At 38.8% G+C, this 21,146-nt stretch overlaps 1 protein-coding gene across 2 annotated transcripts in view; it reads left to right on the top strand.

The window, feature by feature from the left end:
* The window catches only part of PAK6 (p21 (RAC1) activated kinase 6), a 28,396-nt gene extending 13,318 nt beyond the window's left edge, over positions 1–15,078 (top strand). Inside the window, exons 3-8 of one of the 2 annotated variants that reach the window (XM_070931333.1) lie at positions 5,163–5,651; positions 6,660–6,793; positions 7,855–7,981; positions 9,390–9,515; positions 10,003–10,137; positions 14,911–15,078. In XM_070931333.1, the coding sequence (XP_070787434.1) occupies positions 5,163–5,651; positions 6,660–6,793; positions 7,855–7,981; positions 9,390–9,515; positions 10,003–10,137; positions 14,911–15,078 (1,179 nt within the window). The remainder of the gene's footprint in view (positions 1–5,162; positions 5,652–6,659; positions 6,794–7,854; positions 7,982–9,389; positions 9,516–10,002; positions 10,138–14,910) is intronic. The other variant, XM_070931334.1, reaches the window with a different exon arrangement.
* Positions 15,079–21,146: the final 6,068 nt, after the last annotated feature.

The following is a 21,146-nucleotide window of genomic DNA, read 5'->3' as shown; positions in this document are numbered from 1 at the left end:
CTCAGCCAGCAAAGCAAAGCTGGCTGAGGAATTCTGGGAGTTGAAGTCTACAAGTCTTAAAGATGCCAAGGTTGGAGACCCCTGTTCAATTGGGTAAGTTTTTTTCCCCTTTGGGAGCTTTAAAAAAATAGTTAATTGGGGTTTTTTTTAGTTGTTCTTTTTTTAGACCTAGCCATTTAAAGTTTAGGAAGTTTTAAATTTAGCTGCTTTTATATAAAAATAAAAATAAATTAAAATAAAATAATATTTGTGCAGCTTTCTGAGATTTAGTGTGTTTCTGTAGTGTTTCACTCTAACTATACAATCACACAAAATCTCTCAAAGCTGTATGTGGAATTTTGTGTGTGTAAAGTGTGAAAGTTGGTTTTTTGGGCTTTTTGTGGCTGTGTGAGGTTCCTGCTTGTTGCAGGGGCCATTTTGGGTCTAGCACAGCTGCTTTTCTATTGTGGGTGAGCTAGTTGTGTTGTGTTGTGTTTTGTAGGTTAAAAAAGGGCAAAGAAGTGACATTGACTTGGCTACGCCCACATGACCAACAAGCCATGCCCTCCCGGTCACCTTACCACCAAGCCCCGCCCACTAAGCCACGCCCACAGAACCGGTAGCAAAAAAATTTAGATTTCACCCCTGGCTCAGAGATATACCATAAAATATTAAGACTGATATCAATCTCATTAGACAAAATCAGGAAATCAAGTCAACAGGAAAGCTAAAACTACTTTTACTGATAACGGCTATAATAACAGAATCTTGCAAGTCTCATTATGCTGTACCTCCTTCTCCTTATAGTTCAGTGAATTAGGGAGGCATCTATCTGAACTGTTTCCAAATGTCATTTTCTTCTGGATTTAAAAAATGTGTCAGCTCTTTTGCCTAGGTAACAGTCCTTACATATTTTCTTCAAGGTTGTCTTTTGTACTCTGTACAGGTGGAAAGGTTCTTAAACATAATTTAGTCCACATCTCTGACATTATAAGAATCCACTACTATAGCAGGCCTTGTTGAATCCTTTTTCCACTCACCATAGTCATTAAATTAATTGGGTGATCCTCAAATAGATCATCAAATACCTGGTTTATTAAACTTGACTTACTGTGATGATGAAAATAAGTAATTCCCACTCATTGCATTCTTTGAGGAGAAAAATCTGATAGGGATTTGCATACTATAAGGTAGCAATGATTACCAGTGGCTAATGATAAATCTCAATAGTAATTCCATGGCGATATGATAATCTTTTAGATACCATAAATTCATTTAAAAGAATAAAACTGTTTCTTAAAACTTTTCTACAATTCTGTCAGTTTTTATATTGGCCATGCATTTATATTCCAACGTGCATAACTAGATATTTTCTAAATCAGGCATGTCCAAATGTTTGGTTTCCCTAAGCTGCATTGAGTGAAGAAGAATTGTCTTGGGCTGCATATAAAATATATAATAAAATATATAAATAACAAACTTCCTTTATTTTTCAATATTTTTATTTTGGTCTTCTGGGGCCACATTACTAGCTGTCCAGTGCTGCATGGGTTGGGCATAATCTGTTCTAAATTCTTCAAAAAAGAAATCCTTTTGAATTAACCCTGTACCAACATAATGCCAACACCGATTCTATAACATGACTTGCACTGAGTATTTTCTCAGAATAGCACTGCTATAATGACAAATGAACATATCCAGGTAGTTATATTTTCTCTCACATCAATCTTTTATTAGTTAGATTTCTAACAAAGCATTTTCAATTCATCTTGCTTAATTCTGTGTATGAGTGGCACCTTTAATATATTAATATATATGTAATGAATATTTTCACTTTGTGATATCACAATATCCTTCTGGACTGTCTCGGAAGATTCAGAGTGGGAGACAACAACTTCCAGGGCTGGATCCAGTTGATGTTGGGAGAAGTTCAGCTCTGGATCCCTGTAATGTAAAGGGCCCCACAGCTCTTCCCATTCTTATTTAACATTTACATGAAATTGTTAGGTGAGGTCATTCAACGACACAAGGCTATGTACCATCAGTTGTACATTTCCACCAGGGATGGTATTCACTTACCTTTGCTACTGATTCGTAAATGTGAGCATGCTTGCTACGCTTGCACGCACCTCTTCCTCCACACATGCACAGAGGGTCAAAAATGGGACGTGATGATGTCGAGGCAGGTGGGTGGAGCCTCCTACCACCAGCGCTACTAGATCACGCGATCCAGATAAAGCCGGCTGAATTTCACCACTGATTTGCATCCTAGACCACCCAAGTATTAGTTCCCAGCTTCTTTCCTGGGTTTTGGAAGCTGTGGAAATCTGGATAGGAAGGAACTGGCTTTTACTCAACCATAAAAAGACTTAATGGATTTGGGCTTTAGGGCCATTCAGTTCAGGAGATTTCCCTCTTTTATTCTGGATAGAGTAGCACTCCCACGCCCAGAGTTGGCATTCAAGTCCCTCTAGATTCTGGCTCCCAGTCGATGAGCAGGGAGCAGTTGTGGTCAGGTGCACCTGTGCAAAACTCCATCTTTTGCAGTAATTATGCCTCTTCCTGGAACAGGAGGATTATTTTTCAGTCATTCATACCTAAATTACTTCAAAGTGCTTTACATCTGGCTGTCCTTGAAGAGTATTTGGAAGCAGCAGTTAATCCAAAATCCAGTGGTATGCTCCTATAAGACATGGGCATTGAAAGCCCCACTGGCTTCCAACAGGTTTTTGAGTGCAATTTAAGGTGGTAGTGGTCAGCTATAAAGCTCTATAAAGGATGGGGCCAAGTTCTTTTCAGGACCACTAATTCCCAATTATGTATTTGCTCATTCCACAATATTTTTCAAAGTAGGCATGGTCCGAGTCCTCCTTTGAAACAGCGCCATCGAGCGGGACCTAGGAAATATGTCTTCTATGTCATGGCACCTGCCCTATGGAACAGAATCTTCCTTGAGATTGGGTGACCCCAACTCTTCTAGCCTTCCAGAAAGTCCTGAACACCTGTCTTTATCCTCAGGTTGTTAGCAGAGTCTGATATGTATATGCCTGCTTTCCTATGATACTATTTTATTACTTTTTGATTGAGAGAGGTAGTTATACAGGTAATCCTTGACTTACAACCTTTCGTTTAGTGACTGTTCGAAGTTACAACAGCCCTGAAAAAAAGTGACTTATAACCATTTTTTACACTTACAACTGTTGCAGCATCCCCATGGTCACCTGTTCAAAATTTGGGAGATTGGCATCATGTGATCACCATTTGTTACCATCCCAGCAAAGTCAATAGGGAAAGCCAGATTCACTAAACAACCACTTGATTCATATAACAACTGCAGTTATTTGCTTAACAACTGTTACAAAAGAGATCGTAAAATAAGGCACAACTCATTTAACAAATGCCTTGCTTAGCAACAGAAATTTTGGGCTCAATTATGATCATAAGTCAAGGACTACCTGTATACATTCTATAAAATAAATGGACCAAAATATTTATATTCTATTTTACAGAGTGGGAGAACAGAAGAGAATAAAAGCAGAAAGGGAAAGAAAGTCCCTTCAACAATAATAATATGGAATATAGGTAGTAGCTGAGTGATTGGGTGTTCAGAATATAAGCTACTGATTGAGTCTTCTGGACTCTATATAACAGAAGAAAGATAACACTACTTCCTTCTGTTGCAGATCACCTTTATATTGATCTGATAAAAATTTCATTTGAAATTCCAATCCTTATAGCTGCTCAGCTGGCATCTTTCATGCAGACCTTGAAGATCTAGAAGTATAAAAAAGCCTGAAGGGATAAAGAAATAAAAAAAGAAATAAACTGCAAATTGAGGACCAAACCTGCTGGGGACATATAAAAAAAACACATTTTAAACAGTTGCCTGATTGAACTGGTGGAGATTGTGAAGAGAGAGTAAGAATAAAAAGAATGGAGAATTAATTTTAAATAACATTATTTCACACAATTATCTGTAGCAGGTCCCCTTCTCTATAATAATGTTGTTAAACATCATATTTTAATATATTCTAAATTTATTCAATAGTTGTGCATATATAATCATGGCAATATAGAAGAGTTTATCACCTATTTTTATTGGAGTTCCATTGTTACAAATGCATTTTTGTTTTTAATCTCTTTTTTAGCTTTTAAAGTTTATCATTAGAATGGTTCTTTTTGTGAATAAGATACATAATTGAATATTTGTTATGTAGATAATAGATATGTAAAATGTTCTGTAGCATGAAATCTAATTGTGTAAATTTGTGGTATATATATTTTGAAATAACACCTGGGCAATGACCAAGTTAAACTATTGGTCTTGTGATGTATTAAAGGTGTTCTAACAAGAAAGAAAAGTGGCTTATTCAGGTGACATATTTTTTCTGAGAATATACAATAGTATAAACTTTTTTCTCTATTGAACTTCAAGTACCCTTAAAACAGTTGGGAGAGGGATTGTGATGCCACACAAGATACTTACCTCTTTGAAACTCAGCTAAAGATAATAAGCACTTCGCTTGTTGACTGCATGTGATAGGTTCTTTACCTCACTTTATATGACTTTAAAAATAATAAGAATTTTGTTTCTCATCTCTGCTCTAGCCATAAATATGAAATTGTACAAGGTGATGATTTTACAATACCTATCATACATATGCATACATACTTAAGGCAAGAAAATTGTGGCAGCATATGAAGGTATCCTTCAAATAGAAGAATAGAAATTGCTCAAGAAACTCTCCACCATTTGAGAGTGCAGGACAGGAAATACAGGCAAATTCATGTTGAATGTTAGAACAAATTTCCTAACAAAAATAGTAGTTGAAGAATGGAATCAGTTATTCTGAGAGATTGTGACTTCCCTCTGCTGAATGTTTTCAAGTGAAGACTAGACAATCATGTATCAAGTATGCTTTAATTTGGACTTAGATATTGAAGTGGCTCATTACAGTGTGTGTGTTTCTATTGGGCAATTTTTCCCCAAGATGGCATCCTCTGCAATCTATATGTGTGCTGTTTCAAAATACAAAGAATACTTTAATCTCCATTCAAAACAATTGTTTCAATAATTCCATTTATGTAGATTGCAACAGTAATGTATTGATTCAAATACATTTAATGTTTTTATCTGAATTGACAGTTCTGCTAATGATATATTTTCTTCTATTCTTTACAAGCCGAACCCCTTCTTCAGGGCACCCCAGCACTGGAGTTCACCGCACAGTCCTGCTGCCAAATCCCAGTCTCTTCCCTCTGACCAGCCTGTGCCTGATTATGCTAGGATTTCAGAAGCTGGTGGTTCCCCTCACAAGTCCCCAACCATTGAACATAGAATTGGCTTGCCTCAAGGTAGGCCATCGCCAGCAGGGTCCCCACGGAACAGACACACCCAAACCAGCTCCAGCAACCTTCATCTTCCCCTGGATGCTAAAGCACAGCCAACCAGTGAGGATCCAGCGGTGGTAACTCATGAGCAGTTCAAAGCTGCCTTGAGGATGGTGGTGGACCAAGGAGATCCTAGGACAATGCTAGAAAGCTATGTCAAGATTGGTGAAGGATCTACGGGTATTGTCTGTATTGCTCGTGAGAAGCATTCTGGAAGGCAGGTAGCAGTGAAGATGATGGATTTACGAAAGCAGCAGCGGCGAGAACTCCTTTTTAATGAGGTGACTAAATTAATAGATATTAAATGTAACCTTATTTGCCCAAAAGTAGATAGTGAATAATGTCAGTGAGATGTAGTACTGCATCTACAAAAGAGACAGAAGAAAGATTATTCATTTGGCTTTTAGATACTGCTTTTAGTGCTATATATTACTATCATTTAATAACTCTTGTACTGCACTTTCATCAAGGATACTGTGCCGGTTTAAAAGCAGTTTTGAACTTCTGTGTTCCTACCCTGTTAGAAATGCTGTAGCACTGAATTGATTTATTTCCAGATCATCTGTGAGGTAGTTGAAATTGTTGCAAAGCTGGAGGGAAGTGTTTTACTTTTAAAAAATGATGTACTTCTATTGTATTTGAAAGACCTCTTTCTCCCATCTCTCTCCAAATTCCTGAGCTTCAGGAAAATGCTGGCAATCTGGCCTCCAGAACCTACAGTAAAAGCAAGTGTGAAATTGACAAACATTTTGTCAGTTTTCCTCTGAAAGGACTATGGTGTTGGGTTTTGTTTTCTGTTTTACTTTTATTTTAGTAAATTTTGTAGGAACCTGGGCAGAACAGTGAATTTCATTCCCTGTTCTCAGCATTTTGAATTGGCAGAAGCAGAAATGGAAGAATCAACTGAGAGTTTCAGGAATGAAAATGGTGGTACTATAGTGTGGAAGTGCCTGAAAATCATTATGATTTAGTCAAGGATATAATAGTCTCTATTCCAACCTTGAGTGTTGTCCTTCAGGTCCAAACTGCTCAGAATTTCCAGGAAAAGAAAAATATTGCAATGTGGAATAACTTTTTGTTCCAATAGTATGTCTTGTCAGTCCTTGAATTATAGAAGGATGCTGACATGAAGAACTGCATGTTGAAATCATGGGTTGTGACCCTTAATCATAGAATGAAAGTCACCAACCTGGGAAGGCAAAAAGAGAATCTTCTAATTGGAGATATATCACATCAGCAAAAAGGTTAGTGTGAATTATCAGTCATTTGTCTTTTGTCATCTTTCTCAGGTCGTGATAATGAGGGACTATCAGCATGACAACGTGGTAGAGATGTATAAAAGCTATCTTGTAGGTGATGAGCTTTGGGTGCTGATGGAATTTCTCCAAGGAGGAGCTCTTACAGACATTCTCTCTCAAATCAGGTAGGAAAAAAACAAGAATATATGAATTGCTCTCTTCTGATTCAACACATCTATCTTGGGCTGGTTTATTTAGAAAATCTCTGTCTCTGTCAAAGACCATTGAAATTCTGTGAAGCGAACCTGTGGCTTATAAATTGCACATAGCTCCAGGCTTTGTTTTGCACAATTTGCAGCACCATATTATAGAACAGCCAAAGAATGTAATTTCAGTCTGCTCTTATCATAAGGAATACCCAGGAAAACTCTGTAACAGGAGTGCTGAGTAGACAAAAGAAAAGGAGCGCTTCTTCAAATAGCAATTAAAGTATCACATTTGTTGACATACTGATAATTCCTATCAATTTAATTCTTGGAGAATAAGAATACCAATAATGCCTAGTCATGAGAAAGAATTAGCTCCTGGGGGGTGTCCTGAGAACTATTCTCACAGATTCAAATTTGGCAATGAAATTAATTTAGCAATTTTCCACTAGAGCAGGGAAAGAGGATGATTTTGTTTTGTCAACTGAGTATTGTCTTGTATTTATTTATTGTTTATTTATTGGTTCGATTTATATGCTGCCCTTCTCTGGAGACTCAGGACAGCTTACAATGCGTTAAGCAATAGCCTTCATACTTTTGTATATACCTGCTTAATAGGGCTTTCGGGCCCCCCCAAGCGGTGTTCTTTTTTATACAAAGTCAGCTTATTGCCCCCACAATCCGGGTCCTCATTTTACCTACCTCGAAAGGATGGAAGGCTGAGTCAACCTTGAGCCTGGTGAGATTTGAACTTGCAGTAATTCCAGGCAGCCGGTGCTATTTAACAGCACTTTAGTCTGCTGTGCCACCAAGGTGTATGTACAGCTGTATGTGTGTAAAACTTGATTTTGGAATTCCAAATCACTCGTTCTGAATTTTTTGACTTTCTCTATTTTTTAAGAATGGCTGCTCATAATTCTTACTCTTAATGGAGCAGGAAGTGTCATAAATATCATGCATGCTATATGTGAACATTTAATTAATTGTTGCTGTATGAAATTAAGTTACTCCCACGTACAATTTTGGCTGCTGTATTTCAGACTGAATGAAGAGCAAATTGCTACAGTATGTGAGTCAGTCTTGCAGGCACTCGCCTACCTGCATTCCCAAGGTGTGATTCACAGAGACATTAAGAGTGACTCCATTCTCTTGACTCTTGATGGAAGGGTAATTCTTAATTTGTTTCTTTCATCTTTTTTGTTTCCTGCATTTTTTCTTTGGCTTCTCTTTGCCATAACTCAGGAGCTAAGTGTGCTTTTGTATGTAGGAAGTCCAAGGTTCAGTCCCCAGCATCTATACTTTAAAATAAGCAAATTAGGGGCCATAAACACAGTTAGCAATTGTGTGAATTGTTTTTAAAAGATAAATAAGCTGCCAGTTCTGCCAATTTAGAGAATTCAATTGGAATTCTCAGGCATTGCTCCCTTCTGCATTTTTTGTTTCAGCTGGACTGCTCACTTGCCAGAGATACATTTTATCCTATAATCGGATGGGATTTACAGTCATAGCTTGCTAGCCTCTTTTGAGAATCTATGTGGGTATGGAGGCAATGGTTGGTTTGGTCTAGGAGGTGATCAGTGCCCCTTGAGGAGAGTGGGAGATAGAAATCATCTTAAAACTCACCTATATTTCACAATGATTACCCTGTGTTCAGCTTTCCCTTTGGAGAACGTTTTTGAAATAGTGGTGGAGCTTCAGTTACAGAGATCCCTTAGAGGAAGTTGATTTTCTGGGCCCCTTCAATCACACATTCTTTTGGATTATCTGGCTGGAGCTGGAGCTGGAGACACTATCAACAGTGGTTCAATTCCTTTCAAAGCAAATGGTTTCAATACGTTGCAGGGGGAGAAGACATCAGTTTGACAAGTGTCCCTTTGTGGAATACCAGCAGGCTTCTCTGTGATATTTTTTAATACTTGCATCAAACTGTTGGGAGAAGATTCATTTCAAAGTTCTGACTTTAACCTGTAAATCCTGTGTGACTCATTTACCAGTACCTTCAGTTTCACCTCTTATAAATTAGCCTATATATTATGCTTCTCATACTAACAGTGGGCCCTCACTTGGGGAGGTATAGTGGGCAGGGATCCAGAAGAAGTACTGCTTGGTGATTGCCACTTCTCTAAGGAATATCTTTTTCCTAAAACCAGGTGATATAACTATAATAGTTTTCTGGAGAGCTTTCAGAGAATAGTGGGGTGGGCTCTCTTGACTTAATAAGTTAGTTTATATTATCTTTATTTTTTTCTATTTTAATCGTTCTTTTGTGTTTTGTTTTAACTCTGGGCCTAGATTTGTGATTATATATATGGTTGGAGTGATATTAAAATGAATTAATACATTTAGTTTGAGAAAAGAAGCCTCTACTGTTATATTTAAGAGAGAAATTGTTTGCTGGACAGTTTGCAAAAGCATTGCAGTTCAAAATATGCAATGTTGAATTGAATATGTCTGGCTGCTTATCTCTATATTACAGATTTTGTCTGTCTTCTTCTACAATCTCTTTACTTGCCCACTTCCTCTTCCTACTTTTCAATGTAGAATATCTAATGTTACCTTGCTTTCTTTTGTGTAGGTAAAACTCTCTGATTTTGGCTTTTGTGCACAAATTAGCAAGGATGTACCAAAACGGAAATCCTTAGTAGGAACACCATATTGGATGGCTCCAGAAGTTATTTCAAGGTCTCCATATACCACTGAGGTAATTATAGCTCCAGAACCTGAAAGGGATGGCAGTTTGAAATATTTTTACCAACTCCCTTATAGCACCTACCCTTTAAGATTATGACAAAGTATGACTCGATGGCTCCTCGTGTCCTCTGTATTATTATTTTTGATGCATATAATTCAGTATGCTGTAAACCATGTTCAGACAGAATGCAAGAAGCTGGCTGATGTGGCTATCTTATCTATTTCAGCAACTTACAGCTGTACATCAATGCAGACTTGGCATCACCATAAGACTGTTACAATAAAAATGTTACATTCATTACTTTTTGAAGAATTCGTTACAGTGAATGTACAGTAAAAATAAATAACAGAAGCAATGGCACAACAGTGAAAGCAAGATAAAAATGCCTTCGTGATGCAATGCTAGAAAAAAGGTTAATTTATAATCTTTCAGGTTCTGAAGAAAGTAGAGCATCTTTCTGCACATCATCCCCTCATGCAGTCTTCTGTTTTGGCAGGTAGACATCTGGTCTTTGGGAATCATGGTAATTGAAATGATTGATGGAGAACCTCCCTATTTCAGTGATTCTCCAGTCCAAGCAATGAAGCGGCTCCGTGACAGCCCTCCTCCCAAATTGAAAAACTCTCATAAGGTGAATATATTTATAAAAATTTCCAGCTCTGTATGTTGTAGCAGCTGAATACACTTCTAAATATTATACACAAAAATATTTAGAAATAGCATGAGCAGTGTTTGCAGGGGATTCCTCTGGCTGTTCTTACCTTTTGCTGTTGTACAAATGTGCATTATTGCGGAAACCGAGTTTGACCATAAATCCACACTCTTTAAATTGTATGAATACTTGCAATGAAGCAAATACTCTTTAACACATAAACTAGCATATAATACAGCCTCTCTGTTTCTGTGCTTAGAGAGGCTTTCTAAGTGATAGAGATGTTTGAAGTAAGTCTGGCAATCGGATTGAACAGATTAACAGTTGGAAGGGACCTTGTAGGTCATCTAGTCCAACTCCCCACCCAAGCAGGAGACCCTACACCATTTCTGACAAATGGCAGTCCAGTCACTTCTTGAAAACCTCCAGTGATGAAGCTCCCACAGCTTCCGAAGGAAAGCTGTTCTATTGGTTGATTGTTCTCACTGTCAGAAAATTTCTCCTTATTTCTAGGATGAATCTCTCCTTGATCAGTTTCCATCCATTATTCCTTGTCTGGCCTTCGGGTGCCTTGGAAAATAGTTTGACCCCCTCCTCTCTGTGGCAGCCCCTCATATATTGGAACACTGCTATCATGTCCCCCCTGGTCTTTCTCTTCACTAGACTAGCTCATAGACTAATCATAGAATCATAGGACTGAAAGGGACCTTGGAGGTTTTTTTAGAACAACTCTCTGTCGATCGCAGGAATCCTTATACCATTCTGAACAAATAGTTGTTCAATCTTTTCTTAAAAGCATCCAGCAATCGAGTACCCACAACTCAGGAGGCAAACTCTTCCACTGGTTAGTCATTCTCACTGTCAGGAAATTCCTCCTTATTTCCTGGTTGGATCTCCCTCTGACAAGCTTCTACCAAATTGCTTCTTCTTCTGCCCTCAGGTGCTATGGAGAATAAGCCCCCTTTCCTTTCAAATATTGGAAGACTGCTATCAGTCTCTCCTGAGCCTTCTCTTTGTTAGGTTAAAGATAGTTAGTTCCCTTAGCCATTCATCATACGATTTAGTCTCCAGACCCCTTATCTTTGTTGTTGTTCTCTGCACTTTTTCTTGGTATCTTTTTTGTATCGTGGTGACCAGAACTAGATACTGTATTCCAAATGTGACCTCACTAGAGTGGTATAGGGCAGTACTGTCACCTCCTTCTGTGATTTTGTTATTATCCTTCTGTTGATGCAGTTTAGGACTGCATTGGCTTTTTTCGGCAGCTTAAGCAGTAGGTCCACGCGGACCTACCTAGGTGTAAGTCTAGAACACCCACAGCTAGATCTCTTTCATAGGTGCTACTGTTGAGCCAGGTACTTCCGATCCTGTACCTGACCATCTGTTTTTTCCTATCGAAATGCAGAGGCTTATTTTTCTCACCACTAAACTGCATCTTATTGATAGGGCTCAATGTCAAGATCCTGAATCTTGAGACTGTCTTCCAAAGTGTTAGCAATTCTCTCCAGCTTTATCTCATCCGCAAGTTCCTCTGAGCTAAAATATAGTTGCACATCAGATACAATGAAATGGTACATATGGTAATCTTCTTCTGCCTATGAGAAAAATCACATAGATCTAAGGTATGTTCAAATGCTAGAGATGGCAGAATTTAGCTTAACCGTCACTCCTGCAGACTGTTGCTGACATCTAGTGGTGAATACGAGATACATTTTTTTTCTAACAAAGAAAATAAATCCTGGATTTTACAGATCTATGATGCAGGATGTGCTTGAGCATGAGAACAGATGGCTGTTCAGCCTTTGTCTAGAGACCTTAAGTTAAAGGGTACATGCAACATCATGACTTTCATCTAAGTCATTAATCAAAATCCAAGCAGGTACTTGTGGTATTCCAATTGAGAATATTCTCAAAGCTGATGTGGGGACATGAATAGATATTCTCAGTCATTCAACCTATTATGAATCCTTCAAGCATCTGTATCATCTAGCCTTCATTTTGCCATTTCATTAATGAAAATCTCATGAGAACCATAGATGAATGCTTTACTGGTTTATTTTGTCTATCGCCCTGATAATTAAGTTAGTAAGTCTGTCAAATATATGATAAGATTTAACTGGTATGATTTGTTTGTGAAAAATGTTGACTTTCATTAAGTGTTGCATTCCTAGCCAAGTGCTCATAAATATGTTGTTTAAAAATGTACTTTACAACACTATTCATTAGAGACATCAAATGACAAGTCTAAATTCTTGGATACTCTTCTTTCCTTTTTTGAAGATAAGAACAGTATTTGCCCTCCTCAATCTTTTGGGACATTCCCATTTCTCCAGGACTTTCAAATATTATAATTAGCAGTTCTGTCATCAGCTTTGCTTGTCTACTTGTCTTTCTATCAGTAGCAAATGATGGCCAGCAAGGGGTTTCTTTTTCTTCACAGGGAAGACAGATGTAAAATACAGGTTTTACTGTTCTGAAATATTCCTACAGCCTCTTTTGTTATTTTAATCATTTCCCACAAGCCTTTCAGCCGATTGCATTTTTAGCTTTCCTGGCACAATTCCTTCAGTTCGTTCTTGTATTCTTCTTTGGTTTATGCTGCTCCTTCCATTTCCTGTACATGACTCTTTTTACATGAGCTCTCTAAAATGCTGTAAAGAAAGAAACATGTACAGGAAATGGAAGGAGAAGCATACAGTATAACCAAAGAAGAATACAACAACTTCTTATATTCTCCAGAGAGCTCTAAATTGTTATTCTTTGCCAAATATTCTCCATAGAATTTCTGTATATTAGAATTACAACCATGTACAACCTATAATTCTGAGAGGGTACTGTATGTCACAATTTTAAAAGCAGTCCACATAACATTGTAACCTCTCCATGTTTTATCTCTAACTTTTTCTGTTTTCCCTGTTCTTTGTATAAAGTTCTGTTAAAAAGAGAAAAATGGAAGAGCCAGAAAATTCTTCTAGCACTAGGGTCCTTCCTTCAGAAAGCAACCATTATAGATGGGCCTCAAAGAAAGAGTGTAATATTCTTTCTATAATTTATTGCAAAGACATAATGCCTTTGGCACTTTAGTCTCAAATGATAGTTTTGTGTCGCCTTAAAGATTAACACATGTACTGTGGCATGGATTTGAGTTATTTGGAAATATGAAATAAAATTTATATGACATATCAGATTTGATGCCATTTCTGTTTTAAAACTGCTTTTCTAAAAGGATATCGTCATATAAATAAATCCCACTACTAATATATAGAGGGATATGTATGTATGTATGTATGTATATATATATATATGTATATGTATATATATATATATATGTTTGAAAAGCTCCAACATTCTGTGTTTTATCCTTTCCTTTCTATTATCTATAGTAACATCAGACATAAATCCTTTCAGACATTGCTGGAATCTCTCTTGTTGTAGGTAATGACTAATATTATCAGTGAAATTTCCAGGTTCCTTGAACCTGCCATTAAAACATCCCCGCAATGTTATTTAAAAATGACTGGTGGGGTTTAATGGATTAGTCTTACTATTGAATAGTTGAATGTGCTTATCATTCTTTGCCAAAGACTAAGAGGAAAACATGTATCTTTACATCATAGTATTGTGTTTCTCCCAAAATAAGACCCGGTCTTATATATTTTTTCCACAAAAAAGGGAACAGGTCTTATTTTCGGGGGAGGGGGATCTTCCAATTGCTCACCTTGCGGTGATGGCACTGACAGCCCCACCAGCAGAAGCCAGCTGCCGGCCCACTTCTTCTGTGGCTGTTTGCCACCACTTGCGTGCGTCACTCCAGGCCTCTGTTTCACCATCAGAGGCCTTCAGGAAGCCGATAACAGAGCTCCGGATCGAGGCCAGGGGCGATGTGTGTGTCAATCCAGAGCCCATTTCTCAGCTGCAGAGGCCTTTCCTGAAGGCGAAATGGCCGGGGGCAAGGCACACAAGTGTCAGCAAGCAACTGCAGAAGAAGTGGGCCAGCAAGGCAGGTGTTGAAGTGTGCGAGGCCTAGTAAGTAGGGCAGCTCTATCCCCCATCCCCATCCTAGCTTAATTTTTACCTTGCCTAGCCCCACCCCCTGCAACCCAGAGTGGACGGGGTCTTAATTAGGGTTTATTTGTGGGGTAGGGCTTATATTGGGTGCACATGTAAAAATCAAGCTAGGACTTACTTTCGAGGTAGGTTGTATTCTCGGGGAAACATGGTACTTCTATAGCATTTTTATTTACATAAAGTCATATTGGAAAGAGTGCTTTTCTAAGCCTTTCATGACGCCTTGTGACCAAGACTGGATTTGAATTATTTGGGAAAAATATTTATATGACAGTGTTATGTAACTAGACCCTCTCATGTTCCTAGGCCTAAGAGCAAAGTGTAAGATCTGAAAGAGATACCTGTATATGTATGATGACAGAGTAATCAAAGTAAGACTTCAGCCTCAGTTTCCTCAGTTCCAAGTACAACATTCTGTAACTTGGAGCATGTAGATTCCAAGTACAATTGCCATTGCACAGAACTTTTGAATTCAGGAAAAAAGGCAAAAGAAACTATAATTACAATCTTATCGTTGCCTTTCAATGCTTGGTTGTTCGGTTTGAACCTTGGAAGTTTTTGAAAAAGAATTTTGGATTACTTCTAGGAGCAATTGCAACTTTAGTTTAAAATGTTAGTAGAACATTGTATTGTTGAAACTATCTACCTGAATTGTCTTAAAACTATCCAATTTTATTTCCACAGACCTCTCCAGTTTTAAGGGATTTCTTGGAGCGAATGTTAACACGAGAGCCTTTAGAGCGAGCAACAGCACAAGAACTCCTGGATCACCCTTTTTTGCTTCAGACTGGACTTCCAGAATGCCTCGTGCCCCTTATCCAGCGATACAGGAAACGCACCTCTACCTGCTGATTCTGAACCTGAATCTAGTATTTAAGTGCAACCCTTTTCCTAGTAATTCTTACTTGATTAGGAAAGGATGAAAGGCAACATTGCCCTGCGCACACTGCTTGAAATCGGACAGGGTTCTTTCCCAAGATGTGAATGTCAGAGAAATTTTCATCATCTTTTAGCTGCTTTTTAATGTTTACCTTTCATTTTGTGGCTGAAGACAATCAAAATCTGGATTCCTACAAATTCTTACTATATTATGAATATTGTCTGGATTCTTATTTCTAGAAACATATGTAAGATGGTTCTGTCAACTTGGGTCATATGTATCTGCAACCTCCAGAGGCATTAGATAGTGACTAAACTGGAATTTTCTGAAAGAATGAAGTCTGATCTTTGTTCTTTCATAGTGACTAAGGGATAGGCATTCTCATTCACTTAACGCTAAATGGCATCATGTCTGTCTTAAACTTGCTATAAAATGACCTTGTCCCTTATTTATTTTCAAATCGTTCCTCCAGCACTTTTCTTTCTTTTTCCAAGAATGAATAATATTGAGCCTACAGCTTTGCAAATGTTTAGAATGGTCTGTCATTTCACAACCTTAACACAATATCTTTGGGGAGCAGCGCTGTAAGGCAGACACTTCCCCTGGAACCTTATTCTTGAAATTCTGAAGCATATAAACATAGTGCCTTCCCTAGCAGTGTCTGAAACAGAAGGCAGCACAGGGGTTATCTAAATAAGGAAGCAAGTTTGCTCTAAGTACACTGGACTCATCCTGGACCCTTCTAAATACATTGGACTCCTCAGTGGTTGCAGATTGAGGCAACTCTTGGGTTGTATTTTATACCAATTTTGAATTCTGTAGCAAGGTGAATAAAGTGTGGAAGCAATCCTGTTAATTCCCCTGAAAATGTCTGTTTTGCAGGTGAGAATATTTACCCTCTACCTCCCATGTTTTTTAGACTGGGGAAAGCATGGAACAGATTTTTAAATGTATGCTCATCCTGGATGTAGACTGATCATTTTTAGTATTCTTTTCTAATGTCAATGCAGCAATTTTGTATGGGGAATTTTACCAGTGTAAGAACAAGGTCATTTGACACTTAAGTGGTATTATGTGCATTACTGTATGGAGTGTTAATTACAATATATTGGAGTTCAGTCTTGTGAAACAGATGTTTTGTATTTGTGGACTGCGAGGATTGTTTAAAAAAAATAGGTGGGAGTTTGAAGAGGGTTAAATTTTATTTCTACTGCCTCAAAGTTTGCCCTCACATGATAGATTACCCATCTGATTCAAGTGTAGATTTGTGTAAAAATATAAACTTGAAATACTAGAGACATTTTTGCTGTAAAATATTTCTGTATGTTTCAGGATCTGTGCAAAGCAAGTTCCTTTTTTAAAGAATTGCCTAATTATCTTAAACAAATATTTCTTTTGTGTGTGTAAGTTGTTTGCTTTTGTTTTAAATTAAAAGATTTTTGATTATTCATAAATATGTTACAGTTTTGATATAGTTTAAACATGCAGTTGTTATTTTGTAGTAAAACTTTCAATGGAGAATTGCTCTTAAGTTTAAGTAGGAGAAGAGCCAACATAGTTCAGAAAATAACCCAAAAGGTTATAGTAGGGTCCAAGACTACATTATTAATAGCTATTTGGGCAATAAGGCTCATATAGAGTCCACTAGTTATTAACTTTTTAAATATTAACATTTTTAATTACAACAATAAATGCTAATACAAACTAAATCTAGAGGAAGACAAGAAAATAGAAAGAAAGAATATAAAGTGCAAGAAAAGAGAAAAGAAAAAAATATAACAAAAATTAGAAATATATAAAAAAGTTATTTCCAAACTTTCATGGAACAAATTTAATAACTCTTTACTCCCTATAAGGCTAAATAGACATCCTTCATTCCATATCCCATCCCTTATCTATAAGCAAATCCATAAAACAAGTTTCCAATCCTGGTGTCAGCAAAAAGTCAAACAGTTTTCAGAACATTGCAGAAAAAAAAGAAAAAGGCTTATTTTAGTTTTGATTAAATAAACCAACTTTATGTTTCTTTCTTTTCCTTCTAACAGTCTGAATCTTTAATTCAATATTTTCATAGGATTTGATTTCAGTTCTTATTTATCCCACTGCATAGATTTGTTCAAGTTTTAAACAAGCTTCTTCTGTAGATCCAATAAGGATTATTTTCCAAGTCATTCTATTGGTTTGTCATTTGTAGTTCCACATTTGGTACTTTCTCTCGTCAGATAAAATGTGTTCCAAGTCCATAATTCCTTCATTAACATATTTTAGACATTGTCTACACATAGAATACACAGAGACATTATTGATATTTATTTATTTATTTATTTGGTTTGTATGGCTGCTCATTTTAAACAACTCTGGGTAGTTCACAACGGCAGTAAAACCATACAATAATAAAATAGTAAAATGAACAAAATCCCTGACCTTAATAATCCCCTTAGTATTGCCCACAGCAAGCCTCAATTATCTTCATCTCATTCTTTCTATTCTATCCCTTGGTAAAAATTCAGGTTTTGATGGCCTTTCAAAACGCTAAAGGGAGGGGCGTGTTGAATCATTGAAGAGGGAGTGTATTCCACAAAATAGGGGCAGCCATGAAAAAGGCACACTTCCAAGGTCCAATTAGATGGCAGAAATTCAGAGAGGGGATCTAGAGCATGCCTACCCCATCCAATCTATTGGGAGAGGCACATATTTTGAGGCGAGGTAGTCCCACAAGTAACAACATCATGTGCCATGATAATTACAATGATAATTACAATAGTAATAGCACTTAGACTTATATACAGCTTCACAGTGCTTTTACAGCCCTCTCTAAGCTGTTTACAGAGTCTCATATTGCCCCCAACAATTTGGGTCCTCATTTTATTGATCTCAGAAGGATAGAAGGCTGAGTCAACCTTGAGGCAGTGACGATCAAACTGCTGCTAGTCAGCTGACAGTCTACAGAATTCTAACCACCGCACTAGCATGACTCCAAGAAGCCAAGAAGCATGATAATCAGCTTGTTGAATTGCACCCATAAGAAAACTGGGACTCAGTGCAGCTCTTGCAATAGATGAGCTCACATCCTCAAGGAACCTGTCCAATTCCTTGAGATCAACTGGTAAGCTCGTCCCAGAAAACAGGACTCACTTCCAAAAGATCTGCTCAACCAGAGGCCAACTCTGACAAAGTTGAGCAGATGTTGAGAATATTCCTCACTAGAAGCTTGCCAGGTCCTCCTTACCCAGAAGGGACCTGGTCTCTGAAACAAGGATATTGTCTGGCTATCTGCAGATGCAATAAGGGTGGAGAAGTAAGAACATGTTGCCACCCTTATTGCCACAAGGTAAGACTGAACTCAGGCTCAACTGTCTCAGTCAGCTTCATTCTTTGTCTTCCTCCAGCAGCACTCTAGGAGACTTCTGTTGCTTCATCTTGAGAAGTTGCTTGGTAAATCATGGCATCTTATGATTTCCATATGCACAGAAAATCCACAGGCTAATTCCCTAGTTGCCGATTTACCGTATTTTTTGGTGTATAAGATGCACCTTTTTACCCCCCAAAAGGGGGTGAAAATCTGTGTGTGTCTTATATGCCGAATGTAGCCCTGCCCACCTGCTGGCCCTCCACCCTTCTGCCATTTTCAGGCAGTTCCAGGCTGCAGGGATCTGGGGCACAGCCTGAGGAACAACCTTCTTCGGGACGGTCCCATTGCACATTCCCAACGGGAAGAAAAGCACTTTCAGGCGGAAGCGCTGCAATCTCCTCCCCGAATCCAAAATGGTTCCCAGTTCTCCGCTGCACATTGCAGGGGAACTGGCCGGCCGCCGCCTGAAACGTGGCTCTGATTATTGCGTTGGGCAATCTGGGCAGCGGTGGCTGGAAAGGAGGGGCGTTTTTCTTTAGGAGCTCTCGTTCGGCTCGCTCGGCTCCTGGGTGCAGAGGGCTTAGGTGGCAGCTCCTACATTGCAGGGGAGTGAAGTCATTGCGGCCATTGCCTGCCCTAAGCTGCCTGCTGGGCAGCCAGAGGGGTGACCAGCCGCAAATCGTGGCACCTGCCTTGTTCCCTGAAGCTGCCAGGCAGATTCCCCCCAGACCATTCCAAAATGCTGGTAGGCAGAGGTAGAATTCTTGTTTTCTTGATTTCCTCCCCCCAAATTAAGGTGCGTCTTATACTCCGAAAAATATGGTATTCCAAGCAGTGACAAGGGCATCAGCCAACTACGCACAAGAGCTTCAGAAAAAAACTCAGGTTCTCTCTGAAACCACACTGGTTCCATCAGGCACCTGGGGCAGGCCAACGTAATAGGTCCCATCTCCATGTGGTGAGGGGCACCTCCTACTCGGGCCAATTTTCTATCCATGATAGGGGACCTGTGTTAATACTCTCCCAATCCAGATCATGAAACAGGTGCCCCGAAGCAAACACCAGAGCCAATATGTGGCCTCCCATGTGAAGCAGATCATGAATAAGTTGAAGCGGGTCCAAGGTTGCCATTGGCGCCATGAACTCTGCTTTGGTCCCAGGCCCAGAAGCAGCAGACTGAAAACCTCCCAGGACCATAAGCCAGCTCAGACACAGAGTCCAGGAGCACAGTTAGGGATGCGCTACCATACAGGGAGGAAGGAAGGAAGCAGTAATCCCCAGTCTCACAAACAGTATCTCACCTCTACTGATGTCTGAGGCAGGGTCCCTGAAGGCCACCAGATACTCACCAGTAACAACTGCCCCTCTGTCCTGGAGTCACAGCTGATACCATACTCAAAACCTAGGAAGACAAATTTCAGACGGAATCCCTCCCCACTTTGTTGCCCTACCAGGTCTCAGTGATACAAGCTAGATGACTCTTCCATCCACAATCAGATTGAGACTAAAGCTATCAATGCTCTGGAAACCAGGATCTGGGGTCAAACATGAAGCCAAAATGCAGTACCAGTATTAAACCCTGGGACCTCCTTCCCAGAGAGCACCCACCTGTCTCTCACCATATTTTCTCAAGCCATTGCAATGCATTGCCATGGCAATACTCACCACTGCAATTCCCTTCCTTATCATCTCCTTTTTCTTCCTATCTACCTTCCCTTCCCCTCAGCTTTCCATCCCCAAGGGACTGAGAGCCGCCCACTTCCAACTAAACTATCTAGATTCTAAACAAGCAGAGCCTGTTGGTCTAGAATCTAGATAGTTTAGTCCTTCTGGTCCTTCTCTAGAAGCCCACTTAGTGCTTCTACCTGAGCAGGCACACAACTTGTCCTTCACACACCTCTCCAGCACCCATAACGAAATCTTTCCTTTCACCTACCCCACCTGGTGTAGCATGGGCCAGGATTCAGATTCAGACTCTCACTCCAGTTCTGATAATGCTGCTCCAGCTGAGACTGTGTAGTTTGTTAGCCTCAAGAATGTTCAAGCCATGATTTATCTTGTGGGACCTAGGAAGTGGGTTTTCTCTATAGCAGTCCCTTTTCGGTGGAAACCCTTTCTCCCTGAGATCCAATCCTAGTCTTCTGGAAGGCCTTGAAGTGCTGCAAGCATTTGGAAAAGGTGAGTCTGGAATTTTGTACACTTGAAAGTGGATGGGTAATGTTGTTGTATGTTGTTTTTAGGATGCCAGGAGTTTCTGTTGTGGCTTTTATGTTTTTATTGTTGTAGTGTATACCCTCCACCATTATAGTACTTATGATTTTTTCAATAAATGAATAAATAAATTTATGATCATGAGGAGAGACAGTTTATATTCTGTTGTATTCCAAGTGGTAACTTCAATTATAAGTCTTACAGAATTGTCCACTTCAAACAATATTCTAAAAGTCAGGAGGACAAAGTCCTGGAGTATTTCATAGTGCTACAATCTCCTATGATTTCTTCCTCTTTTAATTAGAGCCTGCTGTGAAAACAATACAACCTCTGTTTAAATTAAAATGTTCCAGTTACCTAGAAAGTTCTCTATGGACACATGCATAATTAAAATGCATAAAGCACAGCCCAGTAAAGTGATGGTCATAACAAATAGCACTATGTAGAATCTAAGCAACTGAACAATCCTATGTCCAA

The sequence above is a fragment of the Pituophis catenifer genome, unplaced genomic scaffold (assembly GCF_029215685.1).
Source record: "Pituophis catenifer annectens isolate HBS135680 unplaced genomic scaffold, rPitCat1.0.hap2 SCAF_1, whole genome shotgun sequence".
NCBI classification, from domain to species: domain Eukaryota; kingdom Metazoa; phylum Chordata; class Lepidosauria; order Squamata; family Colubridae; genus Pituophis; species Pituophis catenifer.
This window is presented reverse-complemented; position numbering and strand designations above follow the sequence as displayed.